We start from the raw sequence: 11,258 nt of genomic DNA on the forward strand, positions 1-11,258 counted from the left end.
ACAGGAACAGTTCTGTATTACTCCATAGTTAGCAGACTAACTAGGAGGTTGGTGTTGCCATCAACAGAAATAGGGAAATGCAAAGGCAGGAAAAGGACTAGGTTTTAGGGGTTAGAGGGTCAGGAATGATGAGATCAGTTTGGGATATTTTAAGCTTAAAGTGCTAGTGAGACCTAGGAATCAATATTTTTTAAGAATTTATAAGTGTGGGACTGGAGCTTTGAGGAATACTCTGTTAGGAAGAGTCAGCATCTGCATAGAAATGACTAACCATTAAAGCATTGGGAATAGATGAGATGACCAAGGGTGAAAGAATAGAGAAAGAAGAGGACCAAGTACAGAATCAGAGATCCTCACATTTTAACCCTTCAGTAAATCTTTATTGAGTGCCTATATTCTAGGTACTGTGCTGGGTGCCAGAAATACAAAGACAAAAATGAAACAGTTCTGCTTAAATTCTGTCAGAGCAACATAAAAGTATTTAAATTTTTAAAAGATAATATAAATACATGGTAGTTTGTTGGGAAGGCACTAGCTGTTGGGAAGATATAGAAAGGCCTGATGTAGAATGTGATTGAACTGAACTATGAAGGAAATTAGTGATTCTAAGAGGCAGAAATGAGAGGGAAGAACATTCCAGACATGGGAGGACAACCTGTGCAAAGGCAGAGTCACAGGAAATGGAAAATAGTGCATGCACTACAGAAAGTAATTCAGCTTAGTCAGAACAGAAAGTGCATAAAGGAGAGTAATGCAAAATAAGGCCGGAAAGAAGATTGGAGCCATGTTGTAAAGCACCTTAAGTGATGAAAAAAATTCTATTTGATTCAGAGGTATTAGGGAACCACTGGGATTTATCGAGCAGGGGAGTGACCTTCGCTTTAGGAATCTCACTTTGGCAGTTGTGTTGAGGATAAATTAGAGAATTCTCATTGGAGAATTGAGGCAGGGAAACCAGTTAGGAGGCTATTGCAATAATCCAAGTAAGAGGTGATGAGGTAATGAGCCATGGGAAGTGGCCATGTGAGTAGAAAGGTGGTGACAGACTTGAGAGATGTTGTGGAAGTAGATTCAACAAGACTTGGGAACTGATTGGATAAGGGTGAATAAGAATTAGGAGTAACCAGAAGTGTGACAGAAATGGGGAAGTTCCAAAGAGGAATAAGTTTGGAGAATTAAGAAAATGTTTAAAGACTGTAAAATAAGACTATAGCTTGACTGGAGGTCTAGGGCTAAGGAAGGTTTGTTGTTCATGTGTATTTTTAAAGATAGGGGAGACCTAAGAACATCTGTAGACTGAGGGAAGAGATACAGAAGAAAGGGAGAAACAAAAAATACATAAGGGTGGGGGAGATTATTGATGGAGCAAAATAAGGGAGATTAGAAGAGATGGAATCAAGCATATGAGGGACCAATAGGAGTTTTGGCCTGGGTTTGTTTTGGACAGCCCTCATCTCAATAAAATAGGAGTTGAAGACATCTGTTGAGAATTCAGAAGGGAAAGCAGGGAGTTGGGGATCTTGAGGAGAGAAGAGAAAGGAGGAATGTAATTGGGAATCTTTGAGATAGATAAAAGAATTGACATGCAATAGTGATGCCCAGTTGAAGTTAAATAGCAAATAAAAAAGTAGAAACAGTCAGCATAATTTTATTCAGCAGCATTTGGGCAACAGGATTAGGACAAAAATAAGTTAGGTGGGGCTGAGAATATGAATAGAAACTCTAGAGGGACAAAGATATCAGGGTTGGAGGAGGGGTCAGTCAAGAAATGACTGATTATACAGGGTTAAAATGGGCTAGGGAGGTAAATAAGTTTATATACAGAGAGAAAGGGAGAAATCAAGAAATAAATGGCCATAGTAAAGGTGAATAGGCATAGGAAAAGGTAGAAAGATAGAAATAGTCAGAAAGGTATATGGAGAAGTTTAAAGTGATGTGGTCACTCAGTAGGAGACTGATGTACAGTAGAGGTGGAGATCATGTTATCCACTCATATATTTAGTCAATGTTTACTACTGCAAAGTAACCACAAAATTTAACCAGTTCTGCACAGTATTAACAGAAACCATTATTTACGAGTATTTCTATGGGAAAATGCTTTCAAGGTTCCAGCTTAGTATACTAAAAACATCTTCCTCCTCCATCCCCACTCCCATGTCAGCTATTATCCATTGGTAGTGATTCCTGTGAATGTTCATTCCATAGTTCAGAATCACACACACACACACACACACACACACACACACACACACACACACACATACATACATACATACATACACATACACACAAGGAAGTGAATATCAGGATAAAGACTGCGTACTAAGAATTAGGGCTAGATGCTAGCCCCAAGTCAGATATTTCTTTTCTTCTCCTGGAAAGAAACTGATACAGGTTTTTTATGCTTCCAAAATATTTCCCACCTGCCCACCAGACTGAGCAATTCTCATGATCTTTCTTTATGAAGAGATGTATTTTTAATGCTTTAGACAAGTTAGGAAATGTGACCTTTTGTTACCCTGCCCTCTGGCCTGTCTGTGTATACCTCTTGCATTCCCTTCCAATTTGGGCCCTGTGATAGCCTCTCTAATCTGCCCAGACTGGGATAATATTCATATCTTGGCATAGTCCAACTAATATATACACATGTAGATGTGCTTTTAAATGACTTTTAAAATAATACTTTATTGACATTTTCTGGTATCTAGCTTAATTGAGGGTATGGGGATCTCTAAAATGTGGCTTAGTGTCTACTTCTAAAAATATTTTTAAATTTAATGATAAAGAATCTTAGTCTGCGTTAATTTGAGACCATACTTTTCCTTTAAATCATTTTTAAGAAATTTAAATCTCAAATATATGAAAAGCCCTAGGATATGATTTCCTTAGGACATCTCATAAACATTTATTTTCCTGAGAGACTATATTCTGAAAAAATTTCATTCCAAGAACTGATACATATCTTTAGCAAGGAATGAGTTAAATGCTTACTTTCTGAAAGTACATTTTAATTCATTTTATACACTTCTTTTAAAGGAAAAAAAAACTTATTAAGTTCAAGTTTCTTTTAAGGTTTTGGACCAAACTACATGTGCCATTTTCCTTCTGGATATTTAATTTAAAAGTTAAAAATGTATTGCCTTGTTATCATTAAAGATATGAAATCTTACGTAAAAGATATAATTATAACTACTTAAGAATTTATGCAAACCATTTCACTGCTCTGGGTATCAGTTTCCTTTCTGTAAAGTGAGGTGGGGGGCAGGATTTAATGACCATTGAGGTCCATTCCACCTTTAAATCTGCAATCCCCCAAAAGGTGAGCATTACACAGTTAGCTTTCACTATGTATGTTTTTTTAGTTTTTAAAAAGAGTAAACTGATCAATAACAGCAGTTTGAGAGACTTTTTGATATGGAAAACCACCTGTCTAAAAGTTGGTGTCTTAATTTGACTGTTTCAGAAAATACCTGTTCCCTCCAGACACACAGACGCTGTATGAGGTGGTGTATTTCACTGGGGCTCACGTGCTGCGGGAGCACTTGAATGCTGCTCCTCGAATTGCTCTTCATACTGCACTCAACAACCCTTATCATTATCTGAAGGTAGGAATTGAGTTCCTGAGAAGAAATGACATCTTAACTGAGATGAGTAAGCATTGGTCAATGCTATTCTCTGCAGTAATGCACTCTGTATTAGCTGTCACAAAACCTATTGAGATTGACATTCTAAATGATGTACTTTGTTCCTAATGGGCATTTAGGAACTTTTTCTTTAGAAATCTTGAGTTGGATTTTTAGTCCAATAAGTCACAGTTGGTATTATTTACTAAAGAAAGACGGCCAAGGCATTAGTAACTGCTGAACCATATGTCTCTTTGCTCTTTTCTGTAAAATATTTGTAAAAAACTTTGTGATTGGTTCACATAGATATTGATGAAAAATTTTTTTTTACAATAGATCAAATTCTTAGTCATACAGTGACTAAAAAAGAATGCAAGACTGTACTGGGATTTTAATTTGTAAATCACACAAAAAAAAGCAAAATACACCTGATAAAAATATCTTCCATTCATATGTTAAGCTTGCACAAAATTCCTTGACAGGTGCAAGCAAAAATAACTTATGTGTTAATCCTCACTGTGTGGTCACCAATATCACAGAGAGGATAGGCTGTGAAAAACCCAAATGGAAGAAGGATTCTGAAAGATGGTGAGGTTCTCCAGATGTTTCTATTTGTAGTGATTGCATTGAAACCTCAAAATACCATTAAACCTCCTCAAATAAAATGCATACCACTAAGAAAGAGGTCAGCCTAGCCACCCACAAAAAAGAACCAACTGGATGAAGACTATGTTATCCAGAATATATGCCCGCATGCCAATGGTTGGACAAATGTGTGTGGGGAGAAGGTATGTTAGGAGAGTAGAGGGAGTGATATGAAGGTTTTGGAGATTGCCCAGATAATCTGGGCAATATCCTTCATCAAATTGGACAAAGAAATGGAAGACTGAATTGCACTAGAGAAATTGTGCAGTTACTTCTAAGTTACCAAGCTGCTTCCTGCTACCAAAGCATATCTTATCAATATTCTTCTGGTGGTGCTATACTACTGAGATTTATAAACACCACTGTCTCAGAAGAATTAAATTGTAGTTAATCAAAGATGTATTGGAAATATGCAAGGTGGGTGTGAGTAGGCAGCAACAAATGACCAATCATGATTTGTCTGGAAGAAGTGATATAAAAAACATCATTAGAAATACATGTGGCTGAAAAAAGTATTCCAGTCATGTACCAAGAGTAAGTGATAGCAAATGGAAAAACAAGGTATTTCACTGGTCACGACATTTATTGGAAGAACACAAATAACAGTGGCACATGATAAGAAGATTCAGATGAGTTAAGATCTGTATTTGTTCAAGGAGTGCTCACCCAGGTGAGTCACTTAATCCATCCACGTATCCAAGATCACCTACATTTAGAAGTTTGGCTATGAGAGGGAAGAAGGAGGACTATAACAAGATGAGACGGCCAAGGAAAGACTTTATAAGACTGGAAATACCTAAGTATGTTTGTTGGCCAAAGGTAAAAAGCCAGTGGTGAGGAAGTTAATAAAGATACACAGGCGGCATATATGGGAATAACTATTGGAGCAAGATCTTGGAAGAGGCAGCAAGTGATTCTTACAGTTATTAACTGCAAGAATCAGAAGGGACCTTAGAGAGCATATAATCCAAACATTTTATTATACAAATGAGGAAACCAAAGTGCAGAGAGTTAAAGGGCTTTGCCCATGGGACAAATAGGGAGTGCGGTGGATAGAGAGGCTGGGCTTGGAGTCAAGATCCAAGAAGATCCAAGTTGGATCTGCCATAGACACTTACTATGTGTGACCCTGAGCGCGTCACTTAACTTCTGTTTGCTCAACTTAAAATGAGGATAAAAACAATTACCTCAAAGGATTGTTGTAAGGATCAAATGAGATATTTATAAAGTGCTTAGCACAATGTCTGGCATATAGTAGGTAATTTTATATCCCCCCCCACATATACATATATATTCTGGTATATAGTAGGTAATTTACATATATATATATATATATATATATTCTGGTAATTATCTTTATCACTGTTATTACTTATTAAGTAGCATATAAGTGGCAGACCACAAACACAAACCTAGATCTTCTGATTCTTGGCCCAGAATTCTTTCTGCTATGCCAGGCAGCCTCCCACAAGGGCTTCTGGCCACAGATAAAGGGGTAGAGAGTAGGTACCACTACTCCTTCGAGACAGAAAAGGAGAAAGAATATTGAGAAGTATGGGGGAGTTGGGGGGACTTCTCATGAGTGACCGTGTGCATGCCCGTGTGTAATGGAGGAGAGGAAATAAAAGGTATGTGAACATACAGATGAGAAAGGAAAAGCTTTTCACAGAACTGACTTCTATCCTTACTGCTCTACCAAAACTTCTTTTTCTAAGGCCAAACAAGAATGATCTCTTACCAAATAACATTTCTTCAGTCCTCCTACTTCACTTCCAGTAACTGGGACTCTGTTGACTGCTCCCCTTTGCAATGCTGTTCCAGCACTTAACACTGTGTTCTCTGCAGAGATGCACAGTTTTTGTTGAGTTAATTAACTGCCACTGGATTTTGATCTTGTGGTGAAATAAATTAAGAACTGTCGCTTGCAGCCCCTGTAATTGTAAATTCTTCACAATCTGAATTTACTTTGATAAAATCTGATCTAAAGTATTCTGGATGAGAATCTAGACACTAGCATTAGTCTGCCAAGGAATTCAAAGATGAAATGATTTCCATAGGCATGTGACCATGTAATAGGCAGATGGTGTAATAGAAAGATCTGAATTTGAGTCTTGGCTCTGATAGTGCAACCCACTTTCTCCAAGCCTCAGTTTCCTTATTTTTAAATGGCGATGGTTGTGTTTCCTGACTCACCAGTTGTTATATGAGAAAAGCACAATGTTAAATGTAAAATATTATATACATGGTTATTCAGCATGCTTGGTCAACAGTGATGGCTAGAATTTGTTCAGAGGTCCAGATTGTCCATTTTGATACTTTAAAAAGCTCAAACAATTTGGAGTTTTATCTTGAATTTTGCACAGATGTCATTTTGTTCTTAAAGGGCAGCCCAAGCTCTGAACATAAGAGATGGCCAGCAATACCCAAGGGGTAGTGTTCTAATTGCAGCACACTGCAGGAAATCTAAATTCTTGCTCTTGATTTCCCAACACAAGACATGGCAGGAAAGCAGCAGCCACAGAGAGGAACTTAATTCTGATCTTGAACGACTGATCCATTTAAGATTCATTGCCTGACTTTGGGTCCCAGGTTTAGCTGTCCTCAGCAGGAAAGCAATCACTGCTACCCTAAGTTTCTAATAGGGGAAGTAAACAGAATTTCAAAATATTTTCCCCCTTCCTCTGCTTTTAACAAACATGACTCTGTGGTGCATGACTACCACTGTTACAAACACACTTTTAAAAAGGAAGCCTGTGACAAAGTTTCTTGGATCAAACCCCCATTAAGTTCAAATGTAGTTAGTTCCATTTCAATGAGGATTCAAAAACTTTTTTTTCCTCTAAGAACACATTGTAGGCTAACCATGTTGATATTTCCTCACAGGAATAGATGACAGCATGTGCTCCATCTTTTAAAGGACAAATTTCTTGGAGCATCCAGTATTATGATCTATAAGATACAGTTTATAATTTTGTCATGTACATACGAAACAAAACTAGGGTTCTGCTGGAATTATTCTCAAGATAAGCCCTATTTCTGGCAGACTTCTTTACTGTTAAAGTCAATAGAAGTACATGATTAGAGATTTACATTCTTATGGTCTAATTCCTTTATAAATAGACTGTTGTTTTGAGTGTTTGGCATCAGCAAACAAAACAAAACCAGTTTTCCTATGACCTGTAATGGCTCCTCGTATGCCTTTTTATTTATGTATAGTATTATGAATTGGCATCTCAGTCTAGCCTTTAAGTCTCTATAATGTTGATACTTCCTAAGTACTCCACCAAGCAAACCTAAGGAAGTATCCCTAAATGGTATAGTGGAAGGCACCTGCCACTATTAATTCTTTGTGACCTTAGACAAGTCACCTAATCTCTCTCGGCCTCAGTTCATCTGTAAAATGAGAGGGTTGGACTAGAAGACTGCTACCATCCCTTCCAGCTCTATGATCCTGTAACACTCATTTGAGAACTATTGCAAGAGAAGCTGGATAAGCAGAACCAGAAGGAAAATATCCCAGTTATTGCAGTTTAGATGACAAGATTACGAAAAAGAAACCAGACTAAAATAATTGATTTATGATATCGAAGTGGAGCCTTCATTTAGTACTCAGTGACGCATATGGCTGTTAAAACTATAGAAGTGACATTTTATTGAAAAATTTTTTCTAATTCACTTTTTAAAAAGAATAATAAGGCAGCTCTGGCTTTCCTACTAATTATTGATTATAAAAATAAGAAACAAAGAAATATTGTTCTTGCCTTCTGACCCTGAGAACATTCCTCAAAAACAAATGTCACCGAAGTCCTAATAGGAAAGAATGTACAGAATTAGCAATTGAGGTATGTTAACTCACCTAAATAATGCAGCATATTAAGCAACCAAAAGATACTTTTAAAAAAATGTTCATTTTATTGCAGCTCATTCGTTTCTGATTTTACCTCTTACCAACTATAAGAAAAGAGTCACAATTTACATTATTTTTAGAATCAGGCTCTGAAAAGTGAAGATGACTCCATTCCAAATGTAGCACCTGACATCTGCATAGCATACAAGCTTCATCTGGAATGTAGCAGGCTCATCAACCTCGTGGACTGGTCAGAGGTATGTTATTTAGAAAATGACAAGCTATGTATGATCTATTTGTTTAGTGATATGGGACCACTTTCTTTGATTGTTTTAATCACTTTGGTTCTTGAGGATCCACATTTGTTCTTTAAATGTCCTTTACTTCTGCTTTTGAAAGTTCAAGTTCCCTCTTAGTATTTTCCTTGTCACAATAAAAGAACAAAATATACTTTGATATGAAAGTACGTATTTGTAGATTACAAATTGGGAAATAACTGGGTTCAGAGAGTTCTTGGCATGACCCCAAATAACTGTGTTTGTTTCTTTTCTAAGAGATATAATACTATACAAGAATAATACTGTTCCTCCCTCAGATGGGTACTTTAAGCATTAAGATACTAAGGAGGCCTTTGTTTCATATACTGTAGGATGACCTATATTGTGTTATTTTTGGTGAAAAAGTTGCATTCTAGATAGCATTCTAAAGGCATGCCCCCAGCAAAGTATGGAGAAGTTTGGGGAAGTTTGGGGAGAGGAACTTTCCATAGCTATAAGAACCACTTTCCACTAGAGGTTAGGGAAAGTTGGAGGGGAGGGGAGTCACTTAGGATTTCCCTTTGAGCCTCTGACTTTTGCTGCCTTTAATTCCTCCTCCTCATCACATGTTCAGATTTTTGAAACTTTTAAGTGTACCTAGTTAACATGGCATCAATTCATTATATATGATTGATTTTAAATACATTATTTAGGACTGCCAAACTTTTAAGAATAAAGGGCATTTTGACAGGGGCAGAGTAAAGAATTATGTGTATATACAGGTCAGTAGCATTGTCTGATCTGGCTCAACTGAGGGATATTAAAAAAAAGACAAGACACAAATACGTACAGTCCATATGTGCAGAATATTTGGCAAGCCTAAAAATATTCAAAGTATTAAGTTCTATGTTTGGTCCCTTCAAAAGGCTTTTGCAACAGTGGTAACAGCTGCTGAAGAAACAGATCCAAATTCCACAGCCTCAGAAGAGATAAAGGAAATTATCCAGTATCCTTTTATATAGTATTGCACTATTCAAATACACAAAACTTACTAGACTGTCAGTTTCCCAAGTCTTCACTGAGGATTTACAAAAGGAAACACTATGATTAGATCTAATAACTAAATTATTAGTAGCTTAATTTGTGTAAACTTGTGCTGAATTTCTCCTCTGGATACAATGGTTATATATTATGCACCCATACACACATATACTCACATACCTATGAGAAGTCACATTCCACAATGTAAATTTCTTTTTTACATCCACTAAAAATGGAACCTTTACCATTTCAAGAGTTGTCCTAATCCTTGTTTTTCTATAATGTTTTAGGAAAGTTGGGAGAAGTATTTTATGCCACTTGCAAAATTTAGAGAGCTTCAGTTAGGTACTCAACATTGATTTTGTTTCTCCCTATTTCCTTTCCCTAGTTATAGTTTCTAGTAGAATACATTTTTTTACTCCCCAGTTTCCCTTCAATTGATAGTTAACAACCCAAGCAGAATCATGATTTTCCTTAGCCTCTGCTTTCAGTGCTCGATTTATTAGAGCTGTATCTGAACTAGAACTTTTAGGATTTATAAAGCCTACCAAACAGAAGACTGATCACGTGGCAAGGCTGACTTGGGGAGGCTGTTAGAAGGCAAGTCAGCAAAGCCAGAAGAGCAGTATTGACTGTTTTGTTCTCCCATACTGTGGCATCTATTTGGTTTTTGTTTTTAAGTCATTACAAGATTGTGAATCAGTCCTTTGTGAACTCATGAAGTATGTGTGATATAATAAAATCTTTTGATTAACATAAATTGTTCACTTGTTGCAATTGGTTTAACACAGCTCATTCCTCTCTTCTTCACCTCCCCCCAACATTTGTTAAATTGATTGCTTTTAGTAAGTTGTGCAATGATTGGCTTTTCATCAGCCATAAATGTTCAGATAAAGTAGCTAACCCTGGAAGCTACATAAGTTCTTATTTTTATGGGGATGAAGAATGGGGAAAGAGAACTTATTTTTTCTTTATTAGAAGAAATTCCAGGTAAATAAATTCCCTTCACCAATGCATATGAACAGCTGATACAGTTAGAATGTAAATTCCTCAAGGGCAGGAACTGCAGCAGTTGTGCTTGATGGTATGTGTTACTACTTGTTGACTGATTATTATTTACAGTCTTAGGAGCAATACCTTGAAGGGGTGGCTAGGTGGCTCAGTGAATAGAGCACTGGCCCTGGAGTCAGGAGGACCTCAGTTCAAATCCGGCCTCAGACACTTGACACACTTACTAGCTGTGTGACTTTGCGCAAGTCACTTAACCCCAATTGCCCTCTAAAAAGCAAAAAAAAAAAAAAAAAAAAAAAGGCGCAATACCTTGAGCACTTAGAAGTTAAATGTTTTGCTCACTGTCACACAGCCAGTAGTGGGACAGATTTGAGACCAGGTCTTTATCTACCACAGGATGGTACCTCTCTCTCCTATAACAGAAAATATTAGCATAACTCATGAGCAATGGATTTGAGGGTCTTTATGCTTAAAGGTTATTTTTCCTTCAGAAGGGCATATTGGGAACTTGTGGCTGAAGTGGTTGCCTAAAGGGAGAGGAAGATCACATACATACTTACTCTAGTAAAACCTTAAAATTCTCTCTAGACTCAAAGTTCAAGAAATCCATTGAGAAACTAGTGACTTACTATACCTCTAAACAGTATTAGAGGAGCCAGCAGCCTGAGGATTATTAGAAAGGGGGCTTGCCAGCAAAGACTGTGATGACCACAGCCCTCAAGGCATTATATCTAGAGGCCACAGAACAGAAAGCTGTCTTGAGAAAGTACCAGCTAACTAAGGAAGTGTCTGAGTGGTTGACTGTAGTCAGGGCTGCAGAAATAATTATGAGGA

The 11,258-nt window shown here is 37.1% G+C and overlaps 1 protein-coding gene across 5 annotated transcripts in view; it reads left to right on the forward strand.

Moving 5' to 3' along the window:
* The window catches only part of ORC3 (origin recognition complex subunit 3), a 122,687-nt gene extending 112,514 nt beyond the window's left edge, over positions 1-10,173 (forward strand). For all 5 annotated transcript variants that reach the window (XM_069065105.1, XM_069065106.1, XM_069065107.1 and 2 more), the window contains 4 exons: positions 3,464-3,605; positions 8,256-8,372; positions 9,299-9,378; positions 9,905-10,173. In XM_069065105.1, the coding sequence (XP_068921206.1) occupies positions 3,464-3,605; positions 8,256-8,372; positions 9,299-9,378; positions 9,905-10,010 (445 nt within the window). In that variant the 3' untranslated portion in view covers positions 10,011-10,173. The remainder of the gene's footprint in view (positions 1-3,463; positions 3,606-8,255; positions 8,373-9,298; positions 9,379-9,904) is intronic.
* Positions 10,174-11,258: the final 1,085 nt, after the last annotated feature.

The sequence above is a fragment of the Petaurus breviceps genome, unplaced genomic scaffold, assembly GCF_028583685.1.
Source record: "Petaurus breviceps papuanus isolate PSGF00001 unplaced genomic scaffold, PetGlider_PUasm1.0 90667, whole genome shotgun sequence".
In the NCBI taxonomy this organism is placed as follows: Eukaryota; Metazoa; Chordata; class Mammalia; order Diprotodontia; family Petauridae; genus Petaurus; species Petaurus breviceps.